This window comes from Eptatretus burgeri, chromosome 8 (genome assembly GCF_056783735.1).
Source record: "Eptatretus burgeri isolate ZD-2024b chromosome 8, Ebu_testis_v1, whole genome shotgun sequence".
NCBI classification, from domain to species: domain Eukaryota; kingdom Metazoa; phylum Chordata; class Myxini; order Myxiniformes; family Myxinidae; genus Eptatretus; species Eptatretus burgeri.
Window position 1 is genome coordinate 29398363 of NC_140968.1, and position 21159 is coordinate 29419521.

The 21159-nt window shown below is 47.3% G+C and overlaps 1 protein-coding gene across 1 annotated transcript in view; it reads right to left on the bottom strand.

Annotated features, from left to right (window-relative positions):
* The window catches only part of LOC147021425 (protein FAM83D-B-like), a 71877-nt gene extending 57889 nt beyond the window's left edge, over positions 1-13988 (bottom strand). Inside the window, exon 1 of the mRNA XM_085891343.1 lies at positions 13429-13988. Within this exon, the coding sequence (XP_085747469.1) occupies positions 13429-13911 (483 nt within the window). The 5' untranslated portion in view covers positions 13912-13988. The remainder of the gene's footprint in view (positions 1-13428) is intronic.
* Between the last annotated feature and the right edge of the window lie 7171 nt (positions 13989-21159).

Here is a 21159-nt window from a genome sequence, read left to right on the forward strand (position 1 = left end):
AGCTAAATCTTGTGTCCTAAACCCATCACCATCTCTACCCACTTTACCCAGTCGCACCCAACTGTCCCTGGACTCTGTATCCTTTTCCCCTGACAAGGTGGAGAGCTTGCTTTCAAACCTCGAGTCAGATTCTGCAACCGGTCCAGACGGCATCAGCCCACGTGTCCTCAAAGCCTGGTCTTCTGCTCTTGCTCACCCTCTCTCTGTTCTATTCACCCTCTCATTTGCCCAAGGTCATCTGCCATCTGCTTGGAAATCTGCTAACATGACTGCCCTGCATAAAAAAGGTGAAAAAACAGATCCCTGTAACTACAGACCAATCAGCCTTCTCCCAATCATCAGCAAGGTGATGGAATCCATCATCGCTTCAGACATGAAATCCTTCCTCTTCTCCAATGGCTTGTTTTCCAATCATCAATTTGGTTTCAGACCAGGTCACTCTACCCTGGATATGCTGCTTCTGCTCTCCCATCAATGGATGGAGGTCCTCAATGCCAGACATGAAATCCGAGCCGTATCCCTGGATATATCACGTGCTTTTGACACAGTCTGGCACCCTGCCCTACTCACCAAACTCTCTTCCCATGGTATTCAAGGCCATCTCCACTCATGGCTCGCAGACTTCCTCTCCTGTCGCAGTCAACGTGTGGCCCTAAATGGAGTTCTTTCATCCCCTCTTCCTGTGCAGGCTGGAGTTCCTCAAGGTAGCGTTCTGGGCCCTGTTCTTTTTCTGGTTTTCATCAATGATCTCTCGGACTCTTTGGAAAATCCTCTATTTCTCTTTGCCGATGAGTCCACCCTCTGCCGTACCATCTGTCATCCCTCAGACCGGCAAGCAGCAGCTTCTTCGCTCACTGCAGATCTGGATAAAATCACAAACTGGTCCAACACATGGAACATGTCTTTCAATCCAGACAAATCTCACTCTCTCACTATGTCTCTTCGAAAGGACCGTTTAGAAAACCCCCCCATCCACTTTCTCAACAATCCCCTGGAAGAAGTCTTTTCTTTCAAGCTTCTGGGTCTCACTATCTGCCATGACCTTTCCTGGGAAAGTCACATTTCCAACCTCGCCTCAAAAGCCAGTCGCCGACTGGGAATCCTCCGTCGTGCAAAGTCCTTCCTCGGCCCTCTTGAGCTCCTGACCACTTACAAAGCTTTTGTCCGTAGCCTGATGGAGTACTGCTCTCCCCTCTGGGCTGGTGCTCCTGCCTCCCACCTTTCTCGGCTTCACGCTGTCGAAACCAGGGCATTTAAGATCATTGGCATCTCCCGCAATGAAGCTGAGTCTTTGGGTCTCTTACTCAATCACCGCAGGTTGGTCGGTGGTCTTTGTCTTCTACCGACTCCTCTCCAGCCTTGCCCCCCCTGCTCTCTCTGCGATTTGTCCCCACCACATTTCCACAGGGCGCTCAAGGTCCGCCAACAACCCCCTTCTGGTAAAACTACCAAAATCACGAATCACTGCTCATCTTCACTCTTTCATTCCTCTTTTTTCCTGCCTTTGGAATAAACTTCCTCACTCTATTCTTTCCCATTCTTCCCTCCAGGCTTTCAAAACAGCTGTTCACCACCACCTCTTATCTTCCCCCATCCAAATCCTCGATCTTTTCTACCCCCGATAATCCACCCAAGCCCACTTCCTTCAATTCTGCTTTCCTTCCTGAAAGTCCATGTAATGTCCATCTTCTCTTCGCCATGTTCCCCGTCCCATCCCCATCCCTCTCCCTTCCACAGTTCACCTAATGTGTCTGTTCCCCAATGTTTTGTCCTTTCCACTCCCGCCCCTCTTGTCTCATGCCTCCTTGCTGTGAGTTGTGTGTTAGCTCTCATACGAGCCTTGACCAAGGTATACAAAAAAAACAAAAAAAAAAAAACAACTGTTATCATGGGAAGGAGAGAAAGCCCCATGTGGGAATACTTTGAAAAATTACTGTGCTTCATGCATGAACACATAATTTTTGGAACATTACATATTTTTGGAACAGACATAAAAATAAGGACAAATGTGTCCAAGAGCCGCGTCATAAAGGTTTTGGAAGAAGTAGAAGTAGAAGTAGAAGTAGAAGAACGCGGAGCTCTCTTAGAGCCAGCGTTCGCAACGCGACGCGGCTAAAAATTATCATTAACACCGATATATCGATATCAGCCCCCCCCCCGAAGGGAGGTGGGACTTTTGATACCCTCCCCCACTTGGAGCGGCAGTACATGATACAAATTTGCAGAGAGAATTTGCACCTCCCACCCCAAGACCACTGGAAAAGATAAAAACACCCTAAAATTGGGGTCATGCTGATCCTTCATAGCAGGTCTGGATGTAATCAGCTCAGAACTGTAGGAGTGTGACAAATAGAAACAGCGGTCCGTGAATTGTAGGAAGGATTACAGTTTTCTGGATCTGCAGAATTGCCAGTACCCAATTTGGAAAGCCAGGGGCAGCATCTAAATCTACATGTCCAAATGTCATACATGTATGATGGGTTTCCCCACAGGTGCTGGTCTACTATGAAGAAATAATGGGCAATGATGCAAGAATACCCTCTTGCTTTGAAGAATGGAAGGGGAGAGGATAGAGTTGGGTGGGTGGGAGAGGACTTGAGGACTTTGGGTGGGGAGTGGTTTGAAGACTTGGCATCGGGGGAGGAGTGTGGGGGGGGGGGATTGAGTGGAGTTAATTTAAATCAAGCAACATCTGTAAGAAGCACAAAGCTAGACATTAAATTCAAACTAGAATGCAACTCGGTGGAGAGGATAACTCCACCCTGTAATGCCTGATCCCACGAGATCATATCAGGCACAACACATTTTTGAAATACAATTCTCGTATCCAGATACGGATCTTTACCAAAATTGAATAAATTTCTTGTTACACAAGCAAAGTGTCCACCAAGTTTCATCCAAATCCGTCCACAACTTTTTGAGATATCATGCTATATTGTTACGAATCTGGAAACCATTCGCATTCACACATACAGTTGACCCAAAGTTTAGTTATTTCGTTAAGTATATGTGGATAGTTAGAATCCCTCATTATGTCTAATGGGAATTTCATGTGTGCGCTGTGAGTTTCTTTCTAGTTAGTTTTCTACATCGATCCCCTCCACTCCTTCAGCTCCATTACCCACGTGCTCAAGGCCACGAACGTAGACGGAGTTTCTATTGCTTCAGCTCCAACTCCGCCCCATCAAGAAAGAATGTCTCCCCTGTCAACACGGGGAAGACAAAGGCGCCTCGGAGCTCTGGCTCCGCCCTGAGAAAAAAGAATGTCTCTTCGGTCCAATCAGGGGCGGACACCGCAATAGCCCACAGAGACTGGAGGCAGCCTCATCCAATGAGGAGAGGACACTGATCACCCGACGCCCCCCCCAACCAATGAGAGGGGGAGTTACCAGAGAGCCCGATCCCTCGACCCAGCACGAGCAGATGAGGATTGACGGTGCGATCCTGAGAGAAGGGGGTCTCATCTCGCATTTGGTTCGTGGTTGGATCGTGCTGGCTGACGTCTGTCTCTTCGACCTCAATCCTTGGTGCCTGGTGCGTCATTAGTTGTGGGTTCAAGTCCCACCATCCTTAGTGTGTCTGGTTAGTCGTAAAGCTGTTCCACGGTCCCCGAGCTCACAAGTGCGGGTCGGCCAGACCGCACAAGGTGACCAGGTACCCGACCAGACTCTGACCCCCAGCTTGCCTATCCTCCGTGGCTGGAGGGTCCAATAAATGCCAGCCGGCTCCAGTGTGTGTGTGTGTGTGTGTGTGTGTGTGTGTGTGTGTGTGTGTGTGTGTGTGTGTGTGTGTGTGTGTGTGTGTGTGTGTGTGTGTGTGTGTGTGTGTGTGTGTGTGTGTGTGTGTGTGTGTGTGTGTGTGTGTGTGTGTGTGTGTGTGTGTGTGTGTGTGTGTGTGTGTGTGTGTGTGTGTGTGTGTGTGTGTGTGTGTGTGTGTGTGTGTGTGTGTGTGTGTGTGTGTGTGTGTGTGTGTGTGTGTGTGTGTGTGTGTGTGTGTCGCCAGTCTAAGTAAAACTGTTAAGTGATTGCCATTGTACATTTGCCTGCATTTATATTCGTGATCAAGTCTGCTCTGTGTTTTTCTCCCTATTGCAAATAAATAAATGTTAAAATGTTCCAGTTCGTTGTCTGCGTTTTCTTTCATTGACCCAGTATGGTTCGGGCTTGAGAATTAGTGAGGCCACTTGTGCCGTAAATTGCTATTTGGACCGGCAGGTTTTGGTAATTCCCGCTCGGTTACAGCGACTCAGTTCGGACGAAGCCTGCCGAGGGTGTGGCTTCCCCGGTAGTTCGACGGCACGGGTACTTAGGTAAATTGGAATAGACAAATAAACCCTACCCCACGCCGTCGAAATATTGGCGACCACTGTCGATTAAGCGACCAGTCAGCTTCGGAGTTATCCGGAGCCACGACCTTCAATTCCGGGAGTCCGGTGGGAGACGGCCTAACAACTGCCCCATCTAGCGGTTGTCCTCACCACCAAACCCGGCACCACAACAATATATCGTTTTTAGCCCTATCTCTCAATGGTGAAGAATCACTTTAAAAATTCTAGTAGTCGGATATTCACCAAAATCTAATCAGTTAGTCCTTGTCACACACCGACCTGTCCGCAACTTTGAGATATCCTGTCAAGACAGACAGACACACAGACACAGAGACACAGAGACACAGAGACACAGAGACACAGAGACACAGAGACACAGAGACACAGACAGACACAGAGACACAGACACAGAGACACAGACAGACACAGAGACACAGACAGACACAGAGACACAGACAGACACAGAGACACAGACAGACACAGAGACACAGACAGACACAGAGACACAGACAGACACAGAGACACAGACAGACACAGACAGACACAGAGACACAGACAGACACAGAGACACAGACAGACACAGAGACACAGACAGACACAGAGACACAGACAGACACAGAGACACAGACAGACACAGAGACACAGACAGACACAGAGACACAGACAGACTCAGAGACTCAGACAGACACAGAGACACAGAGAGACACAGACAGACTCAGAGACACAGACAGACACAGAGACTCAGAGAGACACAGACAGACACAGAGACACAGACAGACACAGAGACACAGACAGACACAGAGACACAGACAGACACAGAGACACAGACAGACACAGAGACACAGACAGACACAGAGACACAGACAGACACAGAGACACAGACAGACACAGAGACACAGACAGACACAGAGACACAGACAGACACAGAGACACAGACAGACACAGAGACACAGACAGACACAGACAGACACAGACAGACACAGACAGACACAGACAGACACAGAGACACAGACAGACACAGACAGACACAGACAGACACAGACAGACACAGACAGACACAGACAGACACAGAGACACAGACAGACACAGAGACAGACACAGACAGACACAGAGACACAGACAGACACAGAGACACAGAGACACAGAGAGACACAGAGACACAGACAGACACAGAGACACAGACAGACACAGAGACACAGAGACACAGACAGACACAGAGACACAGACAGACACAGAGACACAGACAGACACAGAGACACAGACAGACACAGAGACACAGACAGACACAGAGACACAGACAGACACAGAGACACAGACAGACACAGAGACACAGACAGACACAGAGACACAGACAGACACAGAGACACAGACAGACACAGAGACACAGACACACAGACAGAGACAGACACAGAGACACAGACACACAGAGACACAGACAGAGACAGACACAGAGACACAGACACACAGAGACACAGACAGAGACAGACACAGACACACAGAGACACAGAGACAGACACAGAGACAGACACAGACACAGAGACACAGACACAGAGACAGACACAGAGACAGACACAGACACAGAGACAGACACAGAGACAGACACAGACACAGAGACACAGACACAGAGACACAGACACAGAGACAGACACAGAGACAGACACAGAGACAGACACAGAGACAGACACAGAGACAGACACAGAGACAGACACAGAGACAGACACAGAGACAGACACAGAGACAGACACAGAGACAGACACAGAGACAGACACAGAGACAGACACAGAGACAGACACAGAGACAGACACAGAGACAGACACAGAGACAGACACACAGACAGACACAGAGACAGACACAGAGACAGACACAGAGACAGACACAGAGACAGACACAGAGACAGACACAGAGACAGACACAGAGACAGACACAGAGACAGACACAGAGACAGACACAGAGACAGACACAGAGACAGACACAGAGACAGACACAGAGACAGACACAGAGACAGACACAGAGACAGACACAGAGACAGACACAGAGACAGACACAGAGACAGACACAGAGACAGACACAGAGACAGACACAGAGACAGACACAGAGACAGACACAGAGACAGACCCCGAGACAGACCCAGAGACAGACACAGAGACGGAGACAGAGACAGACACAGAGACAGACACAGAGACAGACCCAGAGCCAGCCCCAGGGACAGACACAGAGCCAGACCCAGAGGCAGACACAGAGACAGCCCCAGAGACAGACACAGAGACAGACCCAGAGACAGACACAGAGACAGACACAGAGACAGCCACAGAGCCAGACACAGAGACAGACACAGAGACAGACACAGAGACAGACACAGAGACAGACACAGAGACAGACACAGAGACAGACACAGAGACAGACACAGAGACAGACACAGAGACAGACACAGAGACAGACACAGAGACAGACACAGAGACAGACACAGAGACAGACACAGAGACAGACACAGAGACAGACACAGAGACAGACACAGAGACAGACACAGAGACAGACACAGAGACAGACACAGAGACAGACACAGAGACAGACACAGAGACAGACACAGAGACAGACACAGAGACAGACACAGAGACAGACACAGAGACAGACACAGAGACAGACACAGAGACAGACACAGAGACAGACACAGAGACAGACACAGAGACAGACACAGAGACAGACACAGAGACAGACACAGAGACAGACACAGAGACAGACACAGAGACAGACACAGAGACAGACACAGAGACAGACACAGAGACAGACACAGAGACAGACACAGAGACAGACACAGAGACAGACACAGAGACAGACACAGAGACAGACACAGAGACAGACACAGAGACAGACACAGAGACAGACACAGAGACAGACACAGAGACAGACACAGAGACAGACACAGAGACAGACACAGAGACAGACACAGAGACAGACACAGAGACAGACACAGAGACAGACACAGAGACAGACACAGAGACAGACACAGAGACAGACACAGAGACAGACACAGAGACAGACACAGAGACAGACACAGAGACAGACACAGAGACAGACACAGAGACAGACACAGAGACAGACACAGAGACAGACACAGAGACAGACACAGAGACAGACACAGAGACAGACACAGAGACAGACACAGAGACAGACACAGAGACAGACACAGAGACAGACACAGAGACAGACACAGAGACAGACACAGAGACAGACACAGAGACAGACACAGAGACAGACACAGAGACAGACACAGAGACAGACACAGAGACAGACACAGAGACAGACACAGAGACAGACACAGAGACAGACACAGAGACAGACACAGAGACAGACACAGAGACAGACACAGAGACAGACACAGAGACAGACACAGAGACAGACACAGAGACAGACACAGAGACAGACACAGAGACAGACACAGAGACAGAGACACAGACAGAGACACAGACAGAGACACAGACAGAGACACAGACAGAGACACAGACAGAGACACAGACAGAGACACAGACAGAGACACAGACAGAGACACAGACAGAGACACAGACAGAGACACAGACAGACGTGAAAACAACATCCTTCACCTTTGGTGGCAGAGGTAATTGTATTTAATTGTTCTTTGCACAATATTGTTGAAATCACATTTTACAACTCCGCTGTATGTGGAGTTTCCACAGGTACCTGCTACTTTCGATTAAATAAGCGGTCTGCACTCCATTTTGCTTCGACTCTGGTGTGAAATGATGAGACCCAGGGCTCAGTACATGTCACATCTTCAATATATAATCTCTCTAACTCTGTTAGCATTCCAAGAACTGTGTTGCAATGAATACAAGTTGCCTTGGTACCCACTTTTCAATCACCTTATCGAATTTCAAGTGAGAATTAATTGTCCTCTCTGCACTTCCAACACTGACATTCTATCATTCTGCAATCTCTCATGCACAGCAAGCTGACAATTCTACAAAATTATCTGTACAAAAACGTTTTATGTTCACCTGAGTGACAGCAGTTGATTGCCTGCAGGAATGCCAATGATTTCTCACCAATTCACAGCCATTTAAAAAACTCGCAGGTAATTGAAAAACAAGACATGCATTACCAGGAAAATCACGTTGGGTTGTTGTCCCCTGGGATGGATACGCAAGGGTGAATGGGATGGATGCACAAGTGTCCCCTCCATTTCATTTATTATTACTATCATTATTCCCATCAAAAGGTGGCATGGACAAAAAGTCCATGTTGACCTTGAATCACCCTTGCAAAAACTGTGCTGGACTTCACGGTGTAACAAAATATAAATGATACAGTGCACTGCAATTGGAGTTGCATTGAAAAGCACTTGTACAAGGATTCGTCATTTAAAGAAAGCTTCCTTTGGGGCCCATCTACAGCAATTGGAAATAAAAACAAAAAACAAACGGCTGGATGTCCATTAAAAGACCTCCACAAGATGGTAGCAGCCCATGAGAAGCAAGTCGCTTGCCTTAGACGAGTCAAGGAGTGACTTCCACTGTGTGACGTCGAAGTGGAGGGGTAATGGGGTGAGGAGGAGGAGGAGGAGGAGGAGGAATCGTCACAACTAGAATCATACACCTATGCAGTGACAAGTGCAGAAGCATTAGTCGGCATTCAAAACCAATTAGGCAAAGACACTGTGTCAGCAAATGATACCCAGAGCAACACTTTTGCCATATTAAGTAACGCATACCTGAAAAATACTGACATACTTTATGGCATTGTGTGGAGAGTTTATTATTTATTTCCCTGTGACCCTTGTTTGGAATATTATGCAACAATTACATCTGGGAGTCAGAGTGATGAAGACACCCTACATCCAAAACAACAATTGCCTGTCAAACATGTTTTGAAAGAATGGCACATGATATTGTTGTGGGCCGGGGATTGGTGGCGAGGACGACCACGAGACGGAGCAGTCGGGCCGTCTCCCACCGAACACCGGAATTGGAAGGTTGTCACCCCGGAGTCGACGGGTCACTTAAAGGACCATGGTCGCCAATATTTTGACGGTGTGAGGTAGGGTCCACTAAGCTGTCTATTCCAATTTACCCAAGTACTCACGCCGTCTAGCTACCGGGGAAGCCACACCCTCGGCCGACTCTGTCCGAACCGAGTCACAGGTACCGACTCGGGTCCGGCGTACCGAGCGGGAGTTACCAGAGTCGCGCCGGTCCCAATGACAACTTATGGCACAAACTGGAACATTTAACAGATATTTATTTACAATAGGGAGGGGAGAGACAGAGCAGACTTAATCACGAATATGATATGCAATGTACAGTGAGCGAAAAGCACTTAATTCTACTTAACAGACTGGCGCCACACACACACACACACACACACACACACACACACACACACACACACACACACACACACACACACACACACACACACACACACACACACACACACACACACACACACACACACACACACACACACACACACACACACACACACACACACACACACACACACACACACACACACACGAAATGGACCCAGTCGGGTCTTTATTGGACCCTTCAGCTCGGGAGGGAAGGCGAGCTGAGGGTAGGAGTTCGGTCGGGCACCTTTCCGCCTCGTGCGGTCTGGTGGAGACTAGCTGGTTCGGGGGACGGGGGGGGGGGGGAGACTCGAACCCATACCTTCGTCGCCGCACCAAGCACCAGGGACCGGGAATGACGCAACGAACGCCAGCCAGCACGAGAATGGACCAGACGAGACGAGCACTTGCAGGCAAGACGAGAACAAACAAGGTGACGAGGCTTCTTCCTTTTTGGCCAGCCGGATCGCCCCCACTATTATTCATTCCTCACGTGAGGTGGGAGGGGTCCGTCCTGAGGTACTCTTTGCCCTGATTGGACAGGGTTCCGTGGGGTGATGTGCTGGCCATCCGTGATTGGACAGGGGAACCCCCTCCTTTCCTGGGTGGAGTCGGAGCTCTGAGGTGAGGAAACCTCCGCTCACGTCCGTGGTCGAACGCACGTGGGCAATGGCGTCGATGGTGCGAAGACGTGAAGGGAATTGATGCATAAAACTAACTGGAAAATAACTAGCAGCGCACACATGAAATTAACCCATTAGACAGAAGGACGGGACCCTAACTATAAACACATACTTATCGAAATAACTGAGCTTCAGGGACTGCTGCCTGTCTGTGTACAAAAGGCTTCCAAATCCATAACAATATCAATGTTAGAGGTCCAAGGGGAAAAAAAAAATCAAGAGGACAAACTAAAACGAGAAATTATCAAGGACGTGATGACATAAAACTAATATCTGTTGGACACTGATATCAGCTTCACTCCCTCCATTTGATTAACTTATATTATCACATGTTCATCACCATCCCCCTCCCTTTGCTCTGCCACAACCCCAAACTGCAAGAGATAAAAGGGAACCGTAAATGCTGCGAGTTAATATCTTGTGGATAGCCAGCTTAAAGCTAATATTTGGAAGACAGGCCACCAGAACAGTTGTGTAATGCGCCTCGGTTCCCGCAGGTGGCTAAACATGCGCAATTAGTTAAACAAAAGATTACCTTGAATTTTTTTTTTTTAATACAATTACCTCCACCATCGAAGGTAGAAGGACGTGATGTTTTCACCCATCATCCTGCACAAACCATCAGACAATCTCAAAAGTTGACGGATTCGGACGAATCGATTTGATTTTCGTGAAGATGCAAATACGAGAATTTTATTTTTGTTTTTAAAGTGATTCTTCACCAGAGAGATTGGGCCAAAAATGATATACAGCATAGCATGACATTTCAAAAATGTATTGGGCCCGTCATATTCTAATGGATCAGGCGTTGCGCATCAGAGGTATGCGCTCTACTGAGCGCCCTTCCAGTTTAGGGTAATCTCCCTCAAGGAGTTCAATGAACCGAAAATTGATTAACGTGGGGAAGATGGCATAAATTACATGAGACAGGTGGTAACAATCCCAACCGGGCGAAGTGGCGTGCGCCTGTAATCCGGCTACTCGGAGGATCGCTTGAGGACGGGAGCTCTGCACTGGGCCGCGCTATGAGAGGGTGTAGGGCAGCCCGGAATCATGGCGAAACCCAATCCTTATCCCTGTGTCGTAAGAGGCGACCAGGGTTGCGTCAGGAAGGGCATCCGGCGTAAAACATGTGCCAAATCACTATGCGGATCATACGGATGATCCGCTGTAGCGACCCCGAACGGGAGCAGCCGAAAGACGAACAACAACAGGTGGTAACAATCCCAAACACAGAAGACAATGATTATAATTAAACAAAGAGCTAATCTATATCCCAGAAATCCCCAACCCCAACCCTACTCTTCTAACCCTCCCCACCTTTACGAACTTGCAAAAACCCTTAAAAAGGTTCACAGAATCAGAAATTCACGTTTGCTTTAATGAATGATGTGGCTTCACTCAACACTTAGTCGTTTTTCTTGCATAAATATCTTGAAATGAAGATTTCAAATGTTTTTTTTTTGTTGGTGTCCTTGTACGCTCGATTGGCCCCATCTCCCCCAAAAAACAGCAATGTGATTACGTCATACATCGCGTGACCCACCATGTCATCTCGGGTGGCAGGATTCACTTTGACAACTCCGAAGTGAGTTGCGCAGAGACGACCTGCCGGTAAGTCATGATAATCATGGTTTTCTGGAATTTTTAGGGGCAGTACCCACCAGGTCGGATTTTTTTTCCACAGAAAAACTCTATTGCGTGGACCTTAAGGCATTCCCATAGCACCTGATGGACGTTGGCCAATGGTGTGCGCTCGTGCACAAAGGCATTTTTGGCCAATTGACAATGATACAGAAAAAAAAATAAAAAAAACACAAAAACAAACCTGCTGGGGCACCAAAGCCAATGGCACATCACCACGCTGGAAAGTCCACCAATCACCTGATAATCGGCAGAGGGCTGAAGCTTCTTCCTCCGCTACAGCGGTCATGTCAATGTCAGGAACATCTAAAGAGCCTTCCCCTCGGGACACAGTGCAACACAATCTTACCCCACCTCCGATTAGGGTTAGTGGGAAATAAGAAAAAACATCCACACAGCCAGGCTACACCAGAAAAACGACCACAGGTCACATGCTCCCAAGACAAGTGGTCGACAAGTCCTATTACTGCAAGAATACAGAGGGCTAAGGTTTTCAATGACAACTACTGACCTCACACTTCAAGAAATGGAACAATATAATATTCCATTTAATCTCCTCGCATCCCCTCTTCCTCAATGTCATGATGTCATCCCACCACCACCTCATCCTATCCCAACATGTCATCCATCCATCAATCAATCAATCAATCAATCCCCCCACATGTCAACAATCCATGCCATCCCATCCCTCTCTCGTCATCCCTCCCCCACCACCACCACCACCACCACCACCACCACGGTTATCAACTCGACTCAGTGTCGAGAATCAAAACAGAAGGGGCGTGGTAGTTTACATAAAGTAGAGTGGCACATGAGAGAGGCTCCAGGAAACAAGACAAGTTCAGACAGAACGGGACTCTGGAGAGCACGTACATCGGCCAGGCTGAACGGTTTACGTTTTGTATCCCATCGATATCGAGATCTGGAGCCGAACTTGAACCAAAATCGAATCAGCTCGATATTGTCAACAAACAAACTCAAACTCATCCACCAAGTTTCGGCAAAACTCCTCCACAACTTTTCAGACATCATGGTGTGTGTGTGTGTGTGTGTGTGTGTGTGTGTGTGTGTGTGTGTGTGTGTGTGTGTGTGTGTGTGTGTGTGTGTGTGTGTGTGTGTGTGTGTGTGTGTGTGTGTGTGTGTGTGTGTGTGTGTGTGTGTGTGTGTGTATATATCGATTTTTGGGAATAATTAATTAAAAAATTTAAATTATAGGATCCGGATCTTCACCAAAATCGAATCAATTAGCCCTCGTCACACAGCCAACCTATCCACCAAGTTTGGTCAAATTCCATCCATGACTTTTCGATATATCCTGCTCCCAGACAGGACACACAGACAGACACACACACACGAAAACATAACCTCGGTCCACCTCCAGTGGCGGACGTAAGGAAGGAATGAATTACCGACTTGGCCGAGCGGACGAGTTTGCGGATCTCCTGCCGGCAGCTGCCCAGACCGGCGCCCATGAAGGGCTCAAAGCAAACGTCGACCCGGGACACGCCGCGGTACACGTCCTTCAAATCGGGCCATCCCAGGTCGAGCATGGGCGGTTCAATGTCCGACTGTTCAGGGAAATAGGTCGAGGCAGGGAGCGCGGAGTCGCGCCGCGACCTTCGCGTCTCTCGGTCGTCGTCCGCTCGTCGGACCCGTGAGAGGATGGCGCTTTTCTCGGTGTCGCTCAGGAACTCACGGACGTGCTCCTTCCGCACGAACTCGCGGTACCCCTCGAAGCCCGAGTGCACGAGCGACTCCACAGCGAGCCGCTGAAGCTCACTGTACTGTTCTCCCGCTTCTTCACGCAGGATTTTCCATCGCCTCGGACTCAAGTCTCCAATACAGTACGAGTCCGAATCCGCCAACACGTCGACGCCTTTTCGAGCACCCATATTAACAAAAACAAACACTCAAACAAGCACACGCGACGAGTCCCGATTCAAACAGCGTGCGCAACGATTGTTTCATGCACGACCTTCCAATTGGCTCTTCCTTTCAATCCACCGACCCTCCCATTGGTCCAATTCTCGAGCGCGGAAATGTGTTTCCGGCTTCCCGCGCGCCGATTGGCTCGACGTGTCATTTAAATGAACAAACTGCGTCAACGGTTTGAAAAAAAAAAAATAAATAATCCCGACTCTTCACGGCGAGAGCCAATAGTAGGCTCGCATCGTCTCTGGTTAAATTTAAACTCACAGCTTGCTGCTCCCGTCTCTGACGAGTTAAAGCCGTTTGGGTGCGTCCGAAACCTGAGGGGAATTTCATCCGACCACGAAGTGTCGGTTTGCTCCTTGTCAGGCAGTGATGTTGCATTGTCTTCTTCAATGTTTGTGTGAAGCTGGTTATGTTGGTTGTTAAAAGATAAAAAGTAACCTTTTATTATTTTATTCATATTAAAAAAAAAACTAACCATCACCCTCACCATCATCCTCACCATCATCCTCACCATCACCCTCACCATCACCCTCCACACCTCTTCCTCTCCATCCAATATAAAAAATATAACTTTTCTCAGAAAACAAATCACAGAAACTACAGGAGAAAGTAAATAAGATTGAAAATCGAAAGCCAGGTGCTCATACTGTATGTATCACGTGGATATTGAAGGAAATCTCGACACAGAAGGCCAATCGGCCCATCATGCCTGTGCCAACCCGAACCGAATCACCGAAATCAGGAGCGAGCACATTAGTCCATTAGTCCACGTGACCCCCCCCCCCCCGCCCCAAATTAGGGAATTTTCCAGACCTTGATTTTTGTGACTTGTCGGTTCTCATGATTGGATATTTACTTGTTTGTCTTTTTGTTCAAGGATGCTTCTTTATGTTATAGCCCAATATGTAGGTATTGTTGTGGACCAGGGTTCGGTGGCGATAAACGACCACCAGGGGAGCAGTAGAGTCGTCTCCCACCGAACACCCGGAATTTAGGTCGTGACTCTCAGACAACTTCGAAATGTCACGGGTCCCTAAGCGGACCGTGGTCGCCAATACTTTGACGGCATGGGGTAGGGTTAATTGCCTAATTTCAATAGACCTAAATACCCACGCCGTCCAACTACCGGGGAAAACCACACCTTCGACCGACTTTGTCCCGAGTCGCTATCACCGAATCAGATGCGGCGTAACCGAGCAGAAGCTACCAAACCCACGCCGGACCAAATGAACAATTTACAGCACAAACGGCCTTACGATTTCTCAAACTCGCACCATGCTAGGCCAATGGGAGAAAGCACAGAAAACGAGCTGGTACATTTAACGGGTTTATTTACAACAAATAATCAGGGAGGGGAAGCACAAAAAGAGCAGAGTTATCATGAATAAAATATGTAATGCACAATTAATAAGGCACTTAACGATTCTACTTCACAGATGGGGCTCACGGACACACACACACACACACACACACACACACACACACACACACACACACACACACACACACACACACACACACACACCCAAAAGAAACTGGACCCCATGGGTATATTCGGTACAGCCGTGCCGGGGTACCTGTCCTGCCTTGTGCGGTCACACTGACCCCGAACCACCACGGTGGGACTCGAACCCACGACCGTGGCATTGTCAGCACCAAGACTGCAGACCGCTCAACAACGACCACAGACCACACCGCAATCGCCACCAGGACTGCAGACCACTCAACGACCACTGACCGCGCCGCAATCACCATGAACACTCCTGTCTGTCGTTCTCGCGTCTCTTTTTCTCTCTTGAGGTGGGAGGGGTTTCTTTTCTCGCCCCTCACCTCATGATTGGACGAGGGTTTGTCAGACGACTCGTGGTCAGCCTCCCGATTGGCTGGGGCACGCATGTGGTGCTCGCCCTCCGCTCATTGGCTGGAGGAAACGGACCATGCCCTTCCTTGGGGCGGAGCCTCGATCTGAAGCAACAGAGGCTCTGCCCATGCCCTCAGCGAAAAACACCTGGGCAATGGCGACTGGGTCGAGTGAGGGACGGTGGTGTTGTTGTTGTTGTAGTTGTTGTAGTTGTAAAAACCTAACCAAAAAATAACTCGTAGCGCACACACGAAATTCCCATTAGACAGAAGGGGATGGATTATAACTATAAACACAAACTTATCGAAATAACTGAACTACGGGGACTCTGGCTGTTTGTGTGCACAAGGTTTCCAAATCCGTAACACTACTACCCCTTTATGCATCTCCCATAGAAAAATGGCAAATTATTACCTCTAGCACCCAAGGTGGATGGATGACTTGGTCAGGTAACAATAACAAGCCGATTAAATTTTAGTTTAGGTCCAAATCCAGATCCAGCCTATTGGTGGGACACAAAACGTAAAGTAATCAGCCTGGTGGAGGTATACACTCTACCGAGTGACCGTTCTAGTTTACGATTCACCCAGACCTATATAAGATTATTAACCATAACACTGTTATTAAGTTTCTTTATTTGCATTTCACAAGCCTTTTTAATATGAGCAAGAAAAGGTATGTTGTGACAAAAGTCTTACAAACTTTTCCCTTTTTTTTTTTCAGGAACCCAGTCAACATGTCTGATGAACACCCTGTGGCGTTGAAGCCAAAGTGGAAAAGCAAGAAAAGTTCCCAAGTCAATGAGAAAATGTGTACAATTCCTCGTGAGAAGAACAAATCGGACCCTTGAAGACATCCACCTGGGCTAAGATAGAGGTTGTTCATGAGCGACAAATGTGTGATGACTGTTTTAATAAGACTTGATATATACAACAACTTTTCTCAAGAACATTTGGATGAACACGTTTTTCAGAGATCATGCCATCAATTATTTACAAAGGTCAAGTCCCTGTGGAAAACGGACCAGTGATACTGGCAGAGGCGGTTGAGCAGGCAAATTTAAAAAAGGAGAACTGAAACGACAAAGCAAACATCAAACCTATTCCTATCCTATTGTTGGGAAAATAATATTGTTACGGGAAAGGGTTCAAGCACGGACGAGGTCCACGGGATGGTCACCGGACCCGCTGCTTGCCCTCTAACCCTGAGACCACCAGGCCACGGATAACTCCACAGCCCAATAGGTTGTTAAGCAAGCCCAGACACCGTTTGGGATAATTAGGTCTAGAGTCCTCACGCCTTCAATGTCATGTTACCTACTGGTGACATAATGATCTCAACCAGGGACCGCACCCTCAACGTGCACCCGAGAACTTATTACGGTCAAACGAAACATCGAGTGCAGCGTTGGCTAATCACAGAGCCAATCAATGGCAATGGAGCAAAAACTTCTTGTCTATATAATACATACATGCTATGCCAGATCAATGAAAGAAAGGACAACTGAGGAAGATTTGAAAGATGTTCAGCAAGTTACAACAAACAGCAATCTTTTCTTTCACAAGCAGGCAATCATCAAAGCATGTATTTGCAAGCAAGACAGCAGGCAGGCAAAGACACGAAGGGCAATCTTACCCCAGACACGCATTTCTTTCCCCCAAGGCCTAAACCAAATTTACTTATCCAGCCCAGATGAATGGTTTTTCCTGCTCAGTGTTTATTGGACACTGGATCCATGGTGACCACCATCATGGAATCTTTCTTCAACCAAGCTATACAGCCCTTGGGGAAATAGTTACTTGGTTCCAGTGGATAGTTGTCACTCAAGGCAGCCAATGGATCGAAAATTCTGCACATCGGCTGTTTGGAATTGGACATTAAAGTATGGGAGTGATTGTTCCATGTGGAGATGTGCTCATGCTCAAGGATTTGGAAGATGAGTCGATGAGAGTAGAGGAGATCACTGGCCTTTTGGGGATTAATGTGATCAACCATACTCGTCTCTTATTAAGGGACTGCCTTGGATCAACATATTTTAAGCACGTAGGAACTAATAACCAGCAATGAGCCCGTACTCGACAGTCATGTGCGAAGTAGATCAGTCTTGTAGGTTCGGCAGGAAGGATTGGCTCTGCAAAACTGAGAGGTAGGAGGAATGTTCATTGCCACCGAGGTCAACCCAAGCAAGAGAGGCTCATGGTTACAGAGGACCAAGAGGGGACAGATCGACAGCGTCAGTGGAGGAACTTCCAGATGGAGAAGGAAATTTGCCACAGAATGGTTTTCTCATGCAAATGTGTACAAGTCTTCATTGAGGTGCCTCTCCAGTTCAGATGGTGATGCTACGTGACGCTGATGTCTGGCTCAAGACTGATACCAGACGAGGAGTTTACACACTGCAGTGGTGTTGGAGACGGGCTCTGAGTTTCGTGGATTTTGGTGGATAATGTTTTGGAGGTCCAGAACATAGACATTCCAAAGAAGGATGACTTACCCATTGCGATCAACATGGATCATTCCTCATGAAATGGTTACAACCAACGGCATTCCTGTGATGCAACCAAAGTGGCAGATTCCACCCATTTAGTACGTTGGAAGTGAAGGACGATATCAGAAAGTTGCTCAACCAGGGTATCAGCAGATTTAGCAAGAGTCCTTATGCATCACCCATAGTATTTGTGCGGAAGGACAACGAATCGCTGCAGATGTGTGTAGACTCTCGGTGGTTAAATAGCAAGACCCACCATGATGCATTCCTTCTGATGATTCCAATGCAGTATTTCATCTTCTGTTTGTTTACTACAACAATGGGCTTGTATGAGTACAACACCATGCCATTCGACCTCTTCAATGCACATGCAACCTTTCAGCGCCTGATCATGTTTTGTTTAAGTGATCTGAAGTTTGATTAACTGCTCCTTTTCTTGGATGACCTTCTCATATGGTCAGGTTGGGTGTGTGACAAGGATGAATTGATTATATTTTAGTGAAGATCCGGATCAGGGTACAAGAATTCTTAAAGTGATTCTTTACCATTATTGAGAGGTGGGCCCAACAATGATCTACAAGCACGATATCTCAAAAAGTTATGAACTGATTCAGACTACAATTGGTGGACAGGGTGGGTGTGCAAAAAAGGACGAACTTATTACACTTCGGGAGAAGATCTGGATGCTGATCTAAGAAAAAAAAAATTTCTGAAAAATTTTAAAAGTAATTCTTCACCATTGAGTGATGGGACAAAAACAATCTTGTCGTGTCCAGGGAGTTTAACCCCGACCTGGACGGATCGCCAAACTTCCCCCTTGGAGACCTACAGCCGAGACTCGGAGATTAATGCGCGCGTGGGAAAACTGTTAAGCGATGTACCAGGACGGCACAAATACATGGACACAAACAAATTGATTAACTAAATAATAATTTAATAACAGCAATCAAATATGTACAATGACAATAATTCAAATTATAATAATGAAAGAAAAACGTGAGGAAACCTAAATCTAATTATAATTGAGGCACCTCCATACAAACAAGGGGACAATGAGCCAAAGAAAAATCCCTCCTTTGTTTCGGCACTTAGCTTGGTCCAGATGGTCTTTATGGAACGTGGAATCGAGGCGCTTCGTAGACGCGCCCAACCAAATGGCGCCGGGCCGTTCGTCAGGCAGCGCAGAGATGGCACTCGACGTCACGGCTCACGGCCGATGTTCCTCTCCCATGCTCGGTCTGTTCACAAGAGTGGTCCACACAATGAGGCGATCTCTGAGTCGGACAGCCAATGGCCAGCACTTTGCCCAGAACGCCACAAATTCACCAGCGTGAATACGAGACTCGTGAGCCTTCGTCGTGCCGAGAGCAAAAGCGAGATCCTCTGTGTCCTCTGAGTCCCTCTGACCGCGTGTGTCCCTCCTCCTTGACTACTCACCTCCCTCTTCCTCTTTATCCATCTGACATCACGCCTATCAATCATCCCTCGGGGGCGTGACTTCGCCTGTTGTCACCCTTTGAAGACAGCTTTCTGCCCGCTTATTGTTGTTTTAGGCATGTGTTCCCAACCTTTATTGCTGATCTTGAAAAATAAAAACATAGGGAAAAGTTACAGAGGGGCGATTACATCCTGGGGAAATCATCCCTCATGCCTATCTAATTAGCATGGCACCACCCCCCTTGTGGTGACACAAAACACTTAAGCTCAGTCTCCCTACTTAGTTACATTGAGATGTCTCCGACATGTCCACAGGCCAAGCAACTCCACACTATGCTATTTTTGTATAACCCTTTATAATTTTAATGATTCATTGCATAAGCCTTTAATTTTTAATGAGTCATTGTATAATCCTTTATTATTTAAAGAGCAGGTTGCGGGTCACCAAACATGTTCTGAAAATTTATCAATATGATTATATGCGCATTAAACACTTCGATGCAAACTATTGTGGTTGCTTTACTATTGGGAAAATTAATGAAATTTAACTCCGAAGTTGTTATTTCTCGAGGCTGTTGAAAAAAACAGCCGCGTGCCATATATGGATGGTGACGTCACGTTCTCCAAAGGAAAGCGGACGCTCACTCGATCATTGAAGAAGTGTCCAGTTCAGCGGGCCGTTCTTTCGCTTATTTTGAGCTTGCAACTGTCTATATTATCCCTTTTTATTTTGAATTATTGTAGAACAAAGTTATTTTGATATTTATACATCATGCCTCGTACGTGTGTCGTCATGTTTTGCGAAAATGGCTGGAAAACGGGTAATTGCTCCCACCGATTCCCGAAGGAATCAAACATTCGCCGGCAGTGGATAAGATTTGTACAAACAAAACGGGTAAATTTTCCCCCAAAGAAAACGGTTGCAAACCGACATCACTGGTTATTCCCTTGTTTAATAATTGCCATGCAATTTTAACCCAGGATGTGTAGCAAATTCATGCTTGTTGGTTATTAGCATACATTATATGACTTTGGTGATCACAGATTTTTTTTTCAACATTAAACGGTCATTGTTTTTTTGTTTAATTGGTGTTCAACGCCATACTCAAGGGTATTTCACTTATATGACGAGGGATTCTCCATTTCTTACTCCGTACTATATACTTAATATGATGGAAAACCGGAGGAAACCAAGGATAAACCATTCCCACGATAGCCGAAGTCACCTCATGTGACTCCCTCATATACCTAAGCAGGTTGATTGGGCGGTGGGTACATCGAATGAGGATGGGTACTCAGACGCGCTAACCATTAAGCCACGGCGTGGGTCCCATAAAAATCACAATAAAGGTTTGACCAGGCTTGAACCATGATATGCACCAACTACGGAGCCCATGATATAACCAAATAGGCCATTGT